Source organism: Typha latifolia, chromosome 2, assembly GCF_019914945.1.
Source record: "Typha latifolia isolate L0001 chromosome 2, TyphaL0001v2, whole genome shotgun sequence".
NCBI lineage: Eukaryota > Viridiplantae > Streptophyta > Magnoliopsida > Poales > Typhaceae > Typha > Typha latifolia.
In genome coordinates this window covers 17,249,218-17,264,860 of record NC_133087.1, presented here as the reverse complement: position 1 = coordinate 17,264,860, position 15,643 = coordinate 17,249,218, and the positions used below count along the sequence as shown (strand labels likewise).

Sequence of the window (15,643 nt, the reverse complement as noted above, 5' to 3'; positions counted from 1 at the left end):
TTTACAAAATAATGATCCCGAAAATACTTTCTAGCCTAATTCACAATAACCAACAAGATTACTAAAACACCCCTGGTCACTTTCTATTTATGAGCTCTTCTCAAGAAAAGAATAAGCACATAATCTACTTACGAGCAAAGTATATGAATTAAGAGAGACTTTAGAGGTTGTTCTATGGGGTAAATTATTTTTACCAACAATATGTCTACATTCTAGCACAAGAGGAACTTTAATAACAGAAGTATATCATGAAAAAGATTGCATCCAAATTATTACTAGTACAGACAACTAAAGGCTTCTTCTCAATTAAAGGTGACTAAGGCCACAGGTATCATTGTATCAACAAAGACATAGCAGAGCTAAGCTTAGTAGTTACAAGAGAAAAGCCAATACATACAAAATATATACAGAAATATGTAGATCATATTTAGGTAGTCTGGCTCACAAGCTGATATAACTGGGAACAGTGCAGCTAGATATTTTTCACATTAAAGGGACTCAGCAAATTGAGGAGCCTGCAGATCAAGTTCCTGCTTCATGATACAGTTCATTAGCCAATCACTGCTGAATGTCCTAATTCCTCTTCTTGCTGCAGCCAAGGCATCCCCAATGTCTTCCTCGCATGCCACAAAGATCGTCCTTGATGGCTCCTCTGAGTCTGGGAGCCTACGAATAATCTGAAAGCTCTAAATGTAATTAAGATCAGCAGTCCACAGTTTCCTGCAATATGTGTATAATTTGCACTACCAAAGTACATGTATACCAATGTATACATGCGTATATTTCAATTACTATAAGCTATAAAGTAGTAATCCTTTCTTAGTTTGAGGATGCTATGCTTGGATTATATGCCGTACTTACATTGCCACCAGCAGACTTTATGATGACAGAGAGGACACCAAAGGATGGCTGAATATGCTGGGCAAGAAAAACGCTATATCCCCTAAACAATGAACAAGGGTCCGCTTTAGCTCTAATTACTGCATCTCTCAGTTCACACTTGTATTTCATCAGATATTCTTCATCCTTTAAAATGTACTCTGATTCCCCTGACAGAGCAAATTGATGAATTTAAGATGAAAACAATGTGAAATATCTTCAGAGGCTAGAATACAGCAAATTGATAAAAGATCATTGTACATGTACAATTTTTCACTGTCCTGGCAGCCACCAAAAAACCCAATATAAATCACATTGACTCACCTACAAACATGCCTTCCTTGAAGCTTGCTTTCAACCAATTTGGAGAAACTACCCATGCTCTGCATTTTAGATGAATCTAACTTTCAGTCAAGAAAGAAACGTGAACATAGCAAATTTATCTAGAATGCTGCATCCAAAGAAAACTGGGGAGACGATAAGAAAAAGAATGTGAAGCATTGATGTTGAAGATGTTAGCATAGTAAACTGTCTGAACTGTTGTACTTCTAAATCTCCTCTTACAAGTCTTAGAACAGATCCTAATTTAGTTAGGAAGTAAACGATGAAATGAGTAAGTTTGGAAAATGTGAAAACTTGATACTCACAGGTCCTCATTTGACAAACCTAAAAAACCTTCTAACCTCTTATCCCTATAGCATGCCTAACAAGTTGATTCATCTGAAAACTCCAAAGTGAACTTGTCTAGATAAAGAAATCAACCCTAATTTAGCTCATGTCAAGCATGGTGATTCACCAATACTTCATCTTCAGCGTAGTTCTTAAATTTACCTTCAACATTTCAAATAGTCTAGCATTTGCATGCTGCCACATTCCATATCAAATACTGGGCTTGCTTCTTTAATTTCATCATACATAATTTGGGACTATATACATGAGAGAGTAGATTCTTAATTTCATCATATGTAATTTGGGGCCATATATATGACAAAGACAACAAAGGAAACTGGGTAATAATTCATATATGAAAGGCAGCTAACATTGTACTTCATAATATAAAACAACCGGGATGAGATCCTACCCAGAGCATAAAGCTATACAAAAATTCATAGTTTTTCTTGCTTTTCCTGTTACAACGTGTGTGCTAGCACTTCCTTCACAGGTAACAGAACCTCCAAGTTTTTCAACTATCTGCACCACAATATAGATGTAATTCATAAGGTTAAACTATAATCTTCTGCCATAATCATAGAGCTTTTGGAAATTATGGACTTGGGGTTCTGTAAATTGATGCCTTATCAGCATAATATCTCTGAACATGAATGCAATAACACAATTTAGCATTATTCACAGCTGGACTTACCACTTAAACATTCAAAATATTTTACCAAAATCATCATTTGAGATTTGTAGAATTTGACAGGTGATTATTTTTAAGGCTAGAGACAAGTCAGCAGCTACAGACAAAGAAGAGATTTGTAAAATATTGCAACCTGAGTCTAAAGTTGACTTCAATCTTCTAATGTTAAAACTTCTCCTATCACTGTTTAGATCTAGGCATCAAATATTCAGAGACGGCACATGGTGAAGGATACAAAATTACCTTAGTAAGGCATGTTTTCTTGGCATCATCAGCAATATTCATGAACATGATCTTAGGACAAGTTCCTTCTAAAACCGGATAAGCATCGGTGCCACCTAATCTCTTCCCTTCAGCATGAGCTCCCAAAGAACTAGGAGTAATAGAATCCTTTGGGACTGCATTGACAGAATATTTCCACATAGCAGTTCCTAGTGAGCAATTGTCACAAGCAAGATTTGGATTCAACTCATTGCAACAGTCAACAAGTTGGCCACCTCTGACTCTTTTTGACTTTAAGGAAGATGACGAAGCTTCCCAGATCCTCTTCTTTAGTGGTTGTCCAGATAAAGAACACTTTCCACCATCAGGATCACACCCATTTCCTGTCAACTCTAAGTTGCCATTGATTTTGCGGCACATATTATTCTGAGCAAATACATTTTCAGAACATGCTGGTGGAGCAGCACTAGGAGGAATACCTGAGAAAAAAAAAACCGCCCTGATCAAAATAATTGTACTTCTGCAGCAAAAATATAGATATATGTTTACAAATAATGGAAGAACTTACGCAAAATACTTCTGCTTTATGATTCATAAGATTGTTTAACAGTACTCTCTTTTACAACAACATAAAAGTAATGTATCTTAGAACTTTTGGCAAGTATTTCTTTTCAGCAGAAAAAGTACTTAAGCCATTAGCAAAATTTTAGCTACTGATATATCAAATAATGTACTTCACGTTGTGAAATATGAATGAGCAAATCTCTATAAATTGAAACTCAGAAATGCTATCAATAGCTTGTTTATTCTGTGTAATCACTTAAACATTTATGACGCACAAAGGTCAGGAAGAATCAGAAAAAAAAAATGAACAGAAAACCATGTTATGCACATTAGCTGGAAAACTATAATCAGTTTCTAGTGCATCTGATGGCAGCCATTTCTCACTAAATGTTCCTATTTTGTACACTTACATGATGGCAGGCTTGATCTTTAGGAGACGATTAAGGACTTACTCTCTGGAGTGTCAATGGTTGTAGCTTCCACGAGACCAGGAGTTCTGGAAGGATTGCTACTTGGTTGCTTGGAATCAAATTTCCAAGACCGCAGCCTAACTTGTTGAGAAGTATGGATGAGGTTCCTCTTAAGATGAGAAATCATAAGTGTGGAACCACCAGGAAAGCATAACACCCTCCTAATTTCAGCTTTCATAGGAAGCCTGCGAACCTTACCTTTGCTATCCACCTCTCCAACTGATACAAAACCCTGCATTGCATTCACAAACAGATATAAGCACAAAGGCATTCAAAAATTCTTCAATTTGCGAATCTCTTTTTAATATTGATAAATATATGAGAAGCAAGATCAGATAAAAAGACAAAAGATTTCAGAAAGATATACAGAAGATGGATACTTCTCTCTACATAAGATAATGTGTATGTAACAGTAATTGTCATTGAAAAAGATACGGCTAAATACATTAAATGTAAGTAAAATCTCTCATCTTACACACAAAAGTTAAACATATAGGGAAAAAAAATGTATATGGCAATTTACAGTATAAGACACACTCACTTATTTCAAGGTTCATCCTGATGTACCTGTTTAAGCCAAAATCCTTCTGACACATTATCAGCCCAGCAGAATATTGTCAAAACACCCACACTTTGGAGTCTCCTACTTAGTTCCTCATACAAACTTTGCCCAATACCCTGAAAGATAAAACTGTAAAAGAAAACACATCTTGTTCGTGTTTATGCAAATGTATCATATAAATGAACAGATAAGATCTCTTTAATATAGTACTGGGAACAAAGCATGTATCTGCATGCAAGTGCTGATAAAATATGGTACTGCCTAGTATACTGATGTACAAACATAAAAGCTGAGCAATAATCAATTAGCTAGGCATAGTAAATTATGGGAAAGGCAAGTATTAATTAATTTATGAAGTCAACAATTTAGAAAGCATGTCTTATTGTGAGAAGAACTTATCTATACCATCATATTGGCTGTGCAGATACAATCTATGTTAGGCATTTAATAGCTTGTCTCATGTGCAACCTATTCTGTTGCCATTCTGTCAATTTTTTGTTGAAGAATCTCAATTTCTTGTTTCTCCTTTAATCAATCCAAACCATCGAAGTGCATTACATTTGATATGACTAAGCAGAAAGAAAATTATTTTGGTGAATAAATAGCTGGACAGGAAGAACATGTGATCATAAGTTTTTATTGCGGACAAAGGTGCATATTAGTCTCTGGCAAGCAAAAGAAAACAATAGCAGAAAATTCTCAATGTCCTAATACTGATTGCTCAATCTGCAGAAAGGTACATGGCAATGATTGAGGCTATTTACTGAAGATCAAAATATAGATTAATACATTAGAGGGAAGATAACACGCCTCAGTATGAAGATATAGCAGTAAATCATTTTCCATACCTTGTTTTGGTGTTCTGGACTGACAGCTGCAAGAGGTATTTCAGCATATTGTGTGTCAGTAGGAATTATTTGGTATGATATAGCAGCTATGACCTGTTTATGGATCAAACTGTAAAAATTAAAAATTCTCCATAGGAAGTTCAAAGATGTAAAAATTAGGTTCTTGCTTCATCCTAGTAGCAATTTTCCCAAGAAGTTTTATTGAAATATTTGCAGTTGATTTGACAGCATCTCAAATATTCTAATGATAGCAAGTTACATCTCTAGGCGTGAGTTTGCAAAGATTTCAGTCATCAACTTTCAAGCAGTCCCTTGTTAATCTTTCAACCAATTTCACAAAGCTAAGTGTCCGTGACATATAAAGAGAATGTTCCGCAAAAGTTGTCCCAAACAAATTCTGAAAGCTCAAGATGTATTATGTAGTTTCTTTTTCCAATAAATCTATTAGTTCACAATATAAAGTTCCTTGAGGAAAGGACTGATCAATCAAAAAAGGTCCCACCTTTCCAAGACAACATTAATGTGCTTTGTCTGTCAGTCTAAAGCTTCTTTCTTCCTTTTTTCTTAGAATGCAACTCCATGGAGTCTAGTTAGATGAACCTTCATAACTACAGAGATTTTCTGGCCCTGCCTGGTTAGAAGACTTCATTGCAAGATCTTAAGACGCTTAATTAATTCCTATTCCTTTAAGTATGTGCCACTTGTGCCAAATCAGGCAAGGCATTATGAAGCTTAATCAAGTTGTAGAGTGTATGATGTAGTTTTTCTTGTACCAAATATTGGGGCATGAGAATTCATTGTGCCAACGTCATCTAGGTCCAGCAAAAATGCATCTGATCACTAGCAATTAGCACATAAATTTCAAAATCTATTCAATATGAAAAATAGAAGATGTTATTGCCAAATAACTTTTTTAGGTGGCCTACAACTTCGTTAGAAGGTTTCCAGTTCATAGGAACATAATTCAAGACAAGCACATTATTGGAACAACCAGAGTAAAAGCACTCAAAGTGATAGAGACTCACCTCTCCAAGTCCTTCTTTGGAATCAGACCTCAAAATTAAGGTCCTGTATTTTCTGCAGAAAGATAACATGATATCTTAGAAAGCTAGAAATTATTAAAATAAAGCACGATACTTTTAAGCCGTGCTTGTCATTATTGTAATTGGCAGCAACTCTGTTAACACACAGCGGCAACATTTATGAAGAAAAAAATGTTTTACCCATTGGATATGCATCTTTCAAGGAATCTTGAGCTTTTTCCAGTATTTGCAGCATAAGCCATTGTAGGAAGTTCTTGCATGTAAAGCTTCAGTACTTCCTAGAAACATAAGCAGAGGTGGCAATAGGAATTGTAACAATCCTTTGTAACATACATATTGTTAAGTTTCTGAAGATGCTTATTATTCTAGAGATCTCCTTTAAGCCATTTTAACTCCTGAAAAAAGGTTATCTATGAAGTCCTATCCGTTAGCTGATGGCAAGAATTTAGGCAATGGGCACGATTACCTGAAGCAGAAGTTTACTTCGGCTGTCCACATCTTTTGGATTGAGAAGGAAGAATGGATTGTCCTCTACCGGTAAAAACTCTTGACCTTAACAAATTAGAAGGGAAAAAAGTTAAGTAAATAAGGAATTCCACGCACATGGTCGAATAACTAATGCATTGGCAGAATAATAAAAAAGAAACCAGTTCTTTCAAGGGATTGGAGATCGTTGTAAGATTTCTTTGCCGCATAACCCCTAAAATCACGAACTGCACAAGGCAATAGACAACCAATAGTAATTATAAAGTGAAACTAAACCAAAATTATCTAAGAAAGACAATGAGACACAGAAAGAGGGTTTTCTACCAGAAATTCTAATTTTGGCGTCATGCTGGAAGGAAATGAGGAGATTTTTCTCGTCAGATTCGCAGATGAGATCCTTTCCTTGGATCTCGACTTTGCAATTCCCTGCAATAGGGTTAGTTTAGGGGAGATTCAAGTCGCTAATTATTTAGGGTTCGGAGAGTACCGATTGAGATGGTGGAGGGGGGAGAGCTATTAGTTCCCGCCATGGGCGTTCTCGCGTTCTCCCTTTCGAGGCGTATCTGAGAAGGGCGAACTACTTGTATTGTAGAGCGGGAGAAAAATATTCTATTTCTAGTTTTATTTTTAATCTAAAATGAGCGGGAGAAAGTAATATATATATATATAGATATTATATATTAGTGATACATTTAAATTTTTTTAATTCACTAATTGATGAAGTAGCTTACCTATATATTTAAATTGTTTAGAGGGCATATCTCTTCTTTTTTTCTTGAGCAGTGAAAAGTGATACAATGCTATAAATTTTTTTAAAAATAAAAATAAAAAATTTCTATAAATTAGAAACCGTTGTTACAAAAGTCTCTGTTATAATTGGAGACCAAAATAAAAAACAACTCACAAAAATCCCCTCATCTCAAGTACACTTAAAACCTAAACATCTATCCATATTTGCCAACTAAGAAGTAGTGTGATTAGCTTTACGAGAATATAATTAATTCTATAGTTTTAAAATTTGTGAGTTAGTGCAATAATATCATCGGTAATAGAAGTCAATTGCTCAAGACGCAGGGTTAGCTACATTGATAACTACATTGATAATGCTAACAGCACCATGGAGTATGACTCAAAGCATATATATATATTGAGTCAATTTTATTTTTCAGAAGAGAAAAGTTTCACGCGTTACCACTGCCTCAACTATTCGTGTAGAGTTTATATCCATCACCTTAAACCCCGACATATATTGGAGCTCTATTAGATTGCCATACTATAAAATATTTGTTAGTGTGATTGGTGGTAGAGTCTATATATACTGTGATAGGTTTATCTGTATATTTTAAGGATGTTGTGGTTAATTTATGTATTTTTAAGGACTTGTTTTTCTATAACATATGTTAAGGATTTAGTCAAAGAGGCCCAGTTTTTTTTTCTATAACATACTATGAGATTAATAAAATAACCACAATCTTAAGCCAGGATTTAGTCTAGGAGGCCCTCACCCTAATACATGACTATAGTTAAGGAGGTCAAAAAATAAATTAATCCAAATTTTTTTATTAAAAATACCTGACGTTTTGTTTTTATTATCATATAACAAGGCATAGGATATATTTTTTTTCTATTCTATATTTTGTTTTTAACGAAGACTTAATAGGTTGAGGTAGCATACGATGCGGACGATTTCGTCGACTATATGCTCTGAGATGGTAAAATTCAATTTCGTAGTCGAACTTCAAAATTGGGGTAAATAAATAAATAATCTCGAGCAGCGAACTAGCCGTTGAACTCCATCCTCCAACGGTCAAAAAACAGGGCAGAAATTTCAAATTGTTCTCTTCGCCTAGAAAAGCTTTAAAGACCCCTTTCTCCCAATCAACTCTCTTCACATCCCACACACACCTCTCTCTCTCTCTCTCTCTCTCTCTCTCTCTCCTGCTTCCTTGAGAATAAGAAGAGAGGAAGAGATCAAACCGTCTCTTCTTCTTCTTCTTCTTCTTCTTTTTCTTCTTCTTCCTTGCAATTTAACCAAAACCCAACACCGATCTCGTGCTCTACCTCTCTTTTCTGTCAGCAGTTCTTTCTTGGCATCGGAGGGGAAGAAAGAAAGACAAGCAAAGATGCCAAGGAGAGAGAACCAAGATGTCCAAGATAACATCCCCAACATTCCAGCCGCCACCGGCGCCGCCGCAAACAAGCAGCCCCTGCCAGTCGCTAAGGGCCCGGATGGCCAATCTGTCTTGAAGAGGTCCAAGTCTCTTCCTGGAAAACTTTTGGATGGTTCATCCTCTTTTCCTAATTGGGTTGTTTTTCTTTCTGCGATTCTTTCTTCGATTCTGGCGGAATATAGTGTCCTTGGATCATCAATAATTTTTTTTGAGATTTCGGTTTTCTTTTTCTTTTCCCTGATGTGGTTCTGTTTCTGGTATTCTTGAACTGGTATCTTTTCGGATTGTTATCATGTAAACTTCCCAAATTAATTTGTTATCTTATCAAATTGGCTTCTTCGGGGATTTTAGAGACAAAAGATCATTCTTTTGTAGTTCTTTTATGGTGACTAATTATTAACACCTTTTCCTGTCTACTCTATGCAAACAGGCTCCAGTCAGAACTGATGGCACTAATGGTAAGAGGATCTGAGATTTTCATAAGCTAGTATTGAATAAAAAGTTATTATTTTGCACAGAATTTATCTATATCCTGTGATTTTTGAGTAATCAAATATGTCATTGATGTTTTCAGATGTGTGGTGATCCTGGGATATCAGCCTTTCCCGAGGGAGACAACATTTTTAGCTGGAAAGGAACCATCACTGGAAGCAAAGACACTGTTTATGAGGGCATGATCTACAAGCTCTCCCTCTCTTTCCCCAATGACTATCCATTTAAGCCTCCAAAGGTGAAGTTTGATACTTCCTGCTTCCATCCCAATGTTGATACCTATGGCAACATTTGCTTGGACATTCTTCAGGTACCCATAAGAAAACTAAACTCAAATTGCTATTTGCCAGCCTTCTTGTTGTCTAATTGTCTTCAGTTTTTCGCTTGTCTCTGCGTAGGATAAATGGTCATCTGCATATGATGTGAGAACAATCCTTCTTTCAATTCAGAGTCTTTTGGGAGGTATTGCTGAATTTTTGGGCTAATTTTCTCTATAGCACATCTTTTTTATTTTTATGCTTGAGAGAATTTATAATGACCTTGTAAAATTTTGATTGCAGAGCCAAACAATGACTCTCCACTCAACACCCAAGCAGCAGCACTTTGGACCAATCAAGAAGGTGAGTGTGGGTGGTGATATTTTAAGAGGAGAGAAGTTTAGTGGCAGAACTCTTAACAAATTTCCTTGTTCTCTTATATGCAGAGTTCAGGAAGATGGTGGAAAAGCTTTACAAACCTGCTTAGAAGTATACTGGACTGGCAAAATTTGTACTATTTTATGTTCCACAGAAGGGAGATAAATTGAAATAATTCATTGCTGTATTGCTACCTCCTCTCCCTTCTCATTTCCATGTACCACTGAACTGTTCAGCAATATTCTTTTCATTTCCTTTTCTCTCTCAAGTGACCTTCATCTATTGTTTCGTCAAAGTATTAGATTTTATATCAGTTAGATCAAATCATTTGTTTTTCTTATTAGTTTGATTTCAGATATTTGTGTTGGCTTATCTGAGAATGTTAATGAAAAAACAAGCAAGCAATTGGACATTGTCAGCAAAGAGATAGATGATTGATAGCTCTATTAACTTCTTAGCCAAACTGTTTACAGAATTTCTACATGACTTCCTTTCCTGCCATCTTCTTTTTCTCAAGGACACTAATTATCACAACTGAAAAACAAACAACACTAGAGCTGCATTTTAGTTCTATACTATGCCAATACATTTGATTCACATGACACATTGGATATGGACCCATGTTACAACTTACAACAACAATGACATCATATAGACTTAGCGCGGCTGCTGAATGATGCGGCGAGGGCTGCACTTGGGGCTGATGCACTGCAGTGGCTTCTCCCGGTACTTGGCTGGTTCCACCTGCAGCTTTACCCCTCCATTCTTTGGGGATTTCAAGCTTAGACTCCTGACGACTGCATCTGCATCATTTACCAAGCCTGTCTCCAAACAAAACCTAATACATTAACACATTGCTACCCAATCTTCAACAAAAATAAATGCACAGCACCCAGATGTAGTTCCAGAAGTAACTCTGATATACAGCGACTTACCAGGAGTTAGCTTCTCTATCTTAGACGTGCCATAGAATGGCTCTTGCTCAGCTTCCATGCTGTGGACGTAGGCTACTGCGTCGAGCTCTGCCTCAAGAACAGAAAGCTCCTCAGTGATGCCAAGATCAAAAGAGTCTGGCAACAGGTTTGCAACATCCTCATCATCATCGCCATCAAAATTCTCCTGCTCCTGGTGCTGATGGAACCAGTGGTCACGGAACCAAGTCGTTGTCTTCACCAGCTCCCACCATGCAGGAGAGAAATCCTCCACCTGCTGAAGTGCTGCTGGGATGAAGAGCGGCGCATTTGGGTTCAGTGTTGACCTTCCAGCTGCTCCCGATGATACTGCCATAGTAGCCATTGATTTCCAATCTACATGAGAGAACAAAGCAACTTTAAAAATGAATGTTTCTAGTGCTTTTCCTCATTACTCATTAGAAAATGGTAATGACAGATTTGAATAGTAAAACTTACCAAAGTCTACCTAAATTATCAGTTTGATCATCTGACAATACTATGTTTTATCTTTCTGAATTTTATCCTCACAATCACAAACTATACTACATCCTCTTTTGACAAATAGTGAGTAATGATGATGAGGAGAACATTTTGAAGGTCCAAATTTGCAAGATTATTGATGTATTGATTGCAATAGGATTTTGAGTTGAAAGCGAGATGATACATATTCAAGCAAATGGACACTTTTAAATGGAGAAACTTTAAAATATAATGAAACTTTGTGCAAACTGCTCTAAAGAAACAGATTGTACTGAATAAATCGTTTATCATATAATTGTCATTAGATAAGTTCCACTACAAAGAAAAAAAAGAACTAGAAATCAAATCTCAGAAGTGTATATACATCATTGACTACCCAATCTGGGTTGCAGATACTCCTCTAGACATAGAATTGTTATACTTTTCTGGATGAGAGAAAGATGACAGCTTCTGAGTTAGTTAGTTGACTGCATCGCTTCTCTTAATTGAGTGAATCGAAGAAAGCAAATAAAAAAGTAATCCAGAAATTATGACGTAACTATCTCCGAAGTCCAAACAATTTGACCAAATAAAAGTTTGACAAGATAAAAATAAATTACGACATAGCAATTTTTTTCGGAAATCTTATACGATCCTCCGAAAATTGTTAATACCATGAGATTCAAAAAATTTCACATAAAGCAGCAACCTCCAAATCACGATCCCCATACTCAATCTTCAGATCGCCCCAAATCTTAAGTGCCCCAACCAAAGCTACGATCTTTTTAAAGCTAGAACAGATCTAGAAAAACACACTCAGATCTAAATAAGCCCCAAAAGAAATCCAAACAAATCTCAATCGTGCGAGTCACCAGGATCTATGAACAGATCTAACGTCGTCGGGCATCTGATCGCAGGTTATAACCCAAATAAATGGTAGAATTTTACCTCTGTGAGATCTAATCTTGCTCAATCCTCAAAGATATTGGTGGCGAGATAGCTCCTACTTTATAGAAGAGGAGAGGGCAACTCCAAGCCTAGTGGCTCGTAAATTCCAGGCCTGGAGCTTCGGAAGGAAGACGACTTAGTCGTCCACTGTGGCGTCCGCACCTGGTTGACCCACCGACCACAGTAAGTAACCTCGAACTCGGTCGTCGACTGGATCTGATGGTTTGGATCGGATCAAACTGGATTCGATGGTTCGCTTAAAATTAACATAGTAATATTAAAAAAAAAACAAACATAAATTATAGTTTTATCCTCTGGGTTTAACCCGAACTTAACTTATTTATATATGTTTCAAATTTAAGCATCTAATCTTTCTATAATTCATAGTAAATTGTAATTATTAGTTAGCTATTAATAAGATATAGACTTACATAGGCTGATTTAAGAATTAGCAACTTGGTTATCGTGAGGGATATATACGAATATCCCTCATTGGTTGCAAATTAAATATTAATTCTTTCATTAATCCCTAAGACATGCTATATATAATTTATTAAGGTTCGGAATCTGCAGGTTGGCTATTCTAATTTCTAGCTGTTGATAAAGGTTAAGTAGAGTAAATTTTTCTTCTTCTTTTTTTAAAAAGTATTATAGAAAAACGAGTTGATTGCACATGTGGCTGGTTCGCACTAAATTAATCTTATCTAGCTTTTATTACACTTTATCTTTATCTTCAATGATTTAACCTTTTTTGTTTCCCATGATTCGCGACGTGATAATGACACTAGCTTTCTCCACTAATCTTTCCTATTGATTGAGGGAGTATTATGCGCTTCACACCCTATGTTGTATATTTATTTCAGTTACGGGATGTGTTTTGGTATTAATTACAATGTAGGGGTTAAATTAGAATTAGTTGGGAGATATGCTGTCGATCGCAATAAGTATATAATATAGGGTTTGAAGTGCAAAACCTCATCGGAGTTTTGGTTTCGATCCAAATGATGGCACGTGCGAGATTTTGTGATCCACGCTCTATTGGCTGCTCAGATCACAAGGCTCGAGAGTTGTTCTCCTTTTCCTCTCCAATGGCTGTGGCGGCGGCGAGAAGCGCTCTCTTGAAGCACTTCCGACTGGCCGCAGGAGCTCCGGCGACTCTACATCCTCCTCACGCGGCGATCTCCTCCGGATTCCTCCTCCTCCGCCGCCGCGGCTTCTCCGACGAGGTGAAGGGATCCTTCCTCGACAAGGGCGAGGTCGCCGATCGCATCGTTACCGTCGTCAAGAACTTCCAGAAAGTCGAACCCTCCAAGGTATCCACAAGCACCAAATTTTGGGCGATGTGTAGAATTTATTTATTTTTCAATTGATATAATCTAATTAGTTGCTTGTCATATATGTTTTCTTGATGTGCTATATAATAGGCATTGATATAGGTTAAATCCGACAGTAAGCAGATAAGGTTACCAAGTTATGTTGTGTTTTATCTTTTGAAGCTGCTATTGACTCGTAGTTTCTTGGATTGTCTTGGAACTATGGTTGAATACATTTCAAAGGTAATTAGTTACACGAGAACAGGCAGCATCTTGGGTTAAGATCCTATACACAGGCAGGCTGTCATGTGTTCATTATACTCCTCTAAAACCTTCTTATGTTATAGAGAAATTAGGATTTTTTTTTTCACCTGCAATACATTTATTATGTACAGGTGGGCAGCATAGTTGGCACACCTCGACTTGCTTATTGGTTAGTCATTAGTGGTATTTGAATCTTTATTAAAAGATTAGTCATCAAATCTGATTAAAATGAATCCATTGCTGTGCCTGTTTCTGAAGCTGCTTCTGGTACAAATGTGCTTTGAAACCTTTGGAGGAACATTCTGCGAACAAAGGCTGTGGTTTGAATTTGAGTATTGCTATTTTTTTATGGTGACGCTGGAGTTTGACAATTGGATAACTAATCCAATTTGGATTCTTTGAGATATAGAGAAGCTAAGGAATACTTTCAGCCTTGTCTGATTTGAGATTAAACCCGAACTCGATTAGTTAGTCTTATTTCTTAGTCTTAACTTTTTAGAAAGTAAATTTAATTAGATATGAAAAAGATAAAAATATATTTAGTTACTGAACCAGTCTAAGAATCATTGAACTAGTTCAGGAAGGAGGATTTCTAAACTCAAAGCACACAAGACCTTCAGTCGTAAAAGGAAATAATCGATAATAACTACTCAACCCTATTGGTGCCAGCTTAACCTGAGCTCCACCCTACTGTTTGCTAGATTTTTTTTTTTCCATGTACAAGTAATTGAACTTGTATAATGTCTTAATCTTATTGATTCTTTACCTACCTATAGCCGCTTTTCTGTCTGCGGGTATACCATGTTGAAAGTATAAAGCGCACAGGACTGCTAGTCCACATTTAGTGGTGAGATATTATTCTCCCTTCCCTCTTCCCCTTCTCTCTCTTTAGTTGTGCAATTTTCTATTTTAGTGTAGTTGTTATGATTCATGAATGTCAAATATATTATGGCTTGAAGTTCTCGTAGAACTTGCATTATTGACTATATTGATACCAGATTAATGGATTTAAAGTTGCAAGAGGAGAGGACCTCATTGGGATCCTCTATAATAGGAGGTCCACTACTAAGTGATTAGTATTGCGGTTATATGCAGGTGACACCAAATGCTCATTTCCAAAAGGACCTTGGCCTCGATAGTTTGGACACTGTAGAGATTGTCATGGCCTTGGAAGAAGAATTTGGGTTTGAGATACCTGATAATGAGGCAGACAAGATCGAGTCGATCAAAGTTGCTGTTGATTTCATTGCATCGCACCCCCAAGCAAAATAAGAGAACAATAACTATCTTGTATTTGTTTCTTCCTTTCTTTGTTCAACGAAATGTTAAATGTCCTAAAGAGCTCAATTTGGGCCTTCAATAGGAAACTCTTCTACTGCTGTTAACATTCCTCTTAAATTGGTCTTTTGTTGAGGTAGAGATGGTACGGGTGAATTTATTTTGTCCGTCAATCTTGTAGTTCTTCTGGAATTAAGAATATTCTGATCTCTTTAACAGATCTCAGTGGGTTTGGATGAACTTGTTTTCAAGCAGTTTGCATACAAAATCCATGCTTCTTGATGGAACCTAATTATATGCTCCTCTCACTCTCCCTCTCATTCTCAGAAGATAGAATAGATGAACAAAAATTTAAATATGACTGGTGGCTTTAGTTATTGCTTGCAAATAGATCTAGTGTTTGCTTTGCAAAAGCCAAGGGTAGCAGGATGTAGAATTAGCCAAATTGGTCTAAAGATTTACTTTTCCAATTTGAATATATTGTGAAAGTGTGGAACATCAACCGCATCTAGGATCAGCAAAAAGATAGACCAAATTTTAACTAAGCACCAGACTACATGTAGCAATTTCCCTGATGATAAATGTTAGTGTCTGTTGCATATAAATGTCAATTCACCAAGCAAAACAATATGGAAAACGATATTCTTGATCTCAGTTTTCCTTCGCATACACGTAGATTAGAACTCACCCAACTCA

The 15,643-nt window shown here is 36.5% G+C and overlaps 4 protein-coding genes across 8 annotated transcripts; 2 read left to right on the top strand and 2 right to left on the bottom strand.

Annotated features, from left to right (window-relative positions):
• Window positions 1-246: 246 nt before the first annotated feature.
• LOC140782180 (uncharacterized) lies at window positions 247-6,985 on the bottom strand. 4 transcript variants are annotated; one of them, XM_073128628.1, is made up of 15 exons: window positions 6,922-6,985; window positions 6,759-6,860; window positions 6,596-6,661; window positions 6,415-6,500; window positions 6,129-6,226; window positions 5,931-5,982; window positions 4,906-4,998; window positions 4,063-4,173; window positions 3,478-3,727; window positions 2,737-2,940; window positions 2,483-2,637; window positions 1,961-2,070; window positions 1,204-1,262; window positions 862-1,049; window positions 247-686 (listed from the first exon to the last, which is right to left on the bottom strand). In XM_073128628.1, the coding sequence occupies exons 1-15, from the start codon at window positions 6,962-6,964 to the stop codon at window positions 489-491; spliced, it is 1,815 nt and encodes a 604-aa protein (XP_072984729.1). In that variant the 5' UTR covers window positions 6,965-6,985; the 3' UTR covers window positions 247-488. The 4 variants fall into 4 exon arrangements, with proteins under 4 accessions (XP_072984729.1, XP_072984727.1, XP_072984728.1 ...); XM_073128626.1 differs by having other exon boundaries at window positions 2,483-2,940; XM_073128627.1 differs by having other exon boundaries at window positions 247-677; window positions 2,483-2,940.
• A 1,335-nt stretch (window positions 6,986-8,320) lies between these two features.
• On the top strand, window positions 8,321-10,000 carry LOC140781298 (ubiquitin-conjugating enzyme E2 20-like). Its single transcript, XM_073127227.1, has 6 exons — window positions 8,321-8,685; window positions 9,036-9,063; window positions 9,180-9,407; window positions 9,496-9,559; window positions 9,658-9,717; window positions 9,801-10,000. The coding sequence occupies exons 1-6, from the start codon at window positions 8,558-8,560 to the stop codon at window positions 9,839-9,841; spliced, it is 549 nt and encodes a 182-aa protein (XP_072983328.1). The 5' UTR covers window positions 8,321-8,557; the 3' UTR covers window positions 9,842-10,000.
• Window positions 10,001-10,144: 144 nt separating this feature from the next.
• Window positions 10,145-12,408, bottom strand: LOC140781297 (protein EARLY RESPONSIVE TO DEHYDRATION 15-like). 2 transcript variants are annotated; one of them, XM_073127226.1, is made up of 3 exons: window positions 12,093-12,408; window positions 10,668-11,039; window positions 10,145-10,553 (listed from the first exon to the last, which is right to left on the bottom strand). In XM_073127226.1, the coding sequence occupies exons 2-3, from the start codon at window positions 11,026-11,028 to the stop codon at window positions 10,390-10,392; spliced, it is 525 nt and encodes a 174-aa protein (XP_072983327.1). In that variant the 5' UTR covers window positions 11,029-11,039; window positions 12,093-12,408; the 3' UTR covers window positions 10,145-10,389. The 2 variants fall into 2 exon arrangements, with proteins under 2 accessions (XP_072983327.1, XP_072983326.1); XM_073127225.1 differs by having other exon boundaries at window positions 11,819-12,122.
• A 680-nt stretch (window positions 12,409-13,088) lies between these two features.
• LOC140781496 (acyl carrier protein 2, mitochondrial-like) lies at window positions 13,089-15,165 on the top strand. The gene is made up of 2 exons (XM_073127486.1): window positions 13,089-13,405; window positions 14,765-15,165. Exons 1-2 carry the CDS (start codon window positions 13,094-13,096, stop codon window positions 14,939-14,941), a joined length of 489 nt encoding a protein of 162 aa, XP_072983587.1. The 5' UTR covers window positions 13,089-13,093; the 3' UTR covers window positions 14,942-15,165.
• Window positions 15,166-15,643: the final 478 nt, after the last annotated feature.

Bases quoted from the DNA above. Each gene is read 5' to 3' on its own strand.
- LOC140782180 (XM_073128626.1), bottom strand. From the start codon at position 6,964: ATGGCGGGAACTAATAGCTCTCCCCCCTCCACCATCTCAATCG. The intron at 6,662-6,758 runs GTAGAAAACCCT...TGCCTTGTGCAG, and splicing joins CGCCAAAATTAGAATTTCTG to TTCGTGATTTTAGGGGTTAT. The intron at 1,050-1,203 runs GTGAGTCAATGT...TTGCTCTGTCAG, and splicing joins CAAGGAAGGCATGTTTGTAG to GGGAATCAGAGTACATTTTA.
- LOC140781298 (XM_073127227.1), top strand. From the start codon at position 8,558: ATGCCAAGGAGAGAGAACCAAGATGTCCAAGATAACATCCCCAACATT. The intron at 9,408-9,495 runs GTACCCATAAGA...GTCTCTGCGTAG, and splicing joins TTTGCTTGGACATTCTTCAG to GATAAATGGTCATCTGCATA. The intron at 9,718-9,800 runs GTGAGTGTGGGT...TCTTATATGCAG, and splicing joins ACTTTGGACCAATCAAGAAG to AGTTCAGGAAGATGGTGGAA.
- LOC140781297 (XM_073127225.1), bottom strand. From the start codon at position 11,873: ATGGGGATCGTGATTTGGAGGTTGCTGCTTTATGTGAAATTTTTTGAA. The intron at 11,040-11,818 runs GTATTAACAATT...TCTCTCATGTAG, and splicing joins GAAATTTTTTGAATCTCATG to ATTGGAAATCAATGGCTACT. The intron at 10,554-10,667 runs GTAAGTCGCTGT...GTTTGGAGACAG, and splicing joins GATAGAGAAGCTAACTCCTG to GCTTGGTAAATGATGCAGAT.
- LOC140781496 (XM_073127486.1), top strand. From the start codon at position 13,094: ATGATGGCACGTGCGAGATTTTGTGATCCACGCTCTATTGGCTGCTCA. The intron at 13,406-14,764 runs GTATCCACAAGC...GGTTATATGCAG, and splicing joins AGAAAGTCGAACCCTCCAAG to GTGACACCAAATGCTCATTT.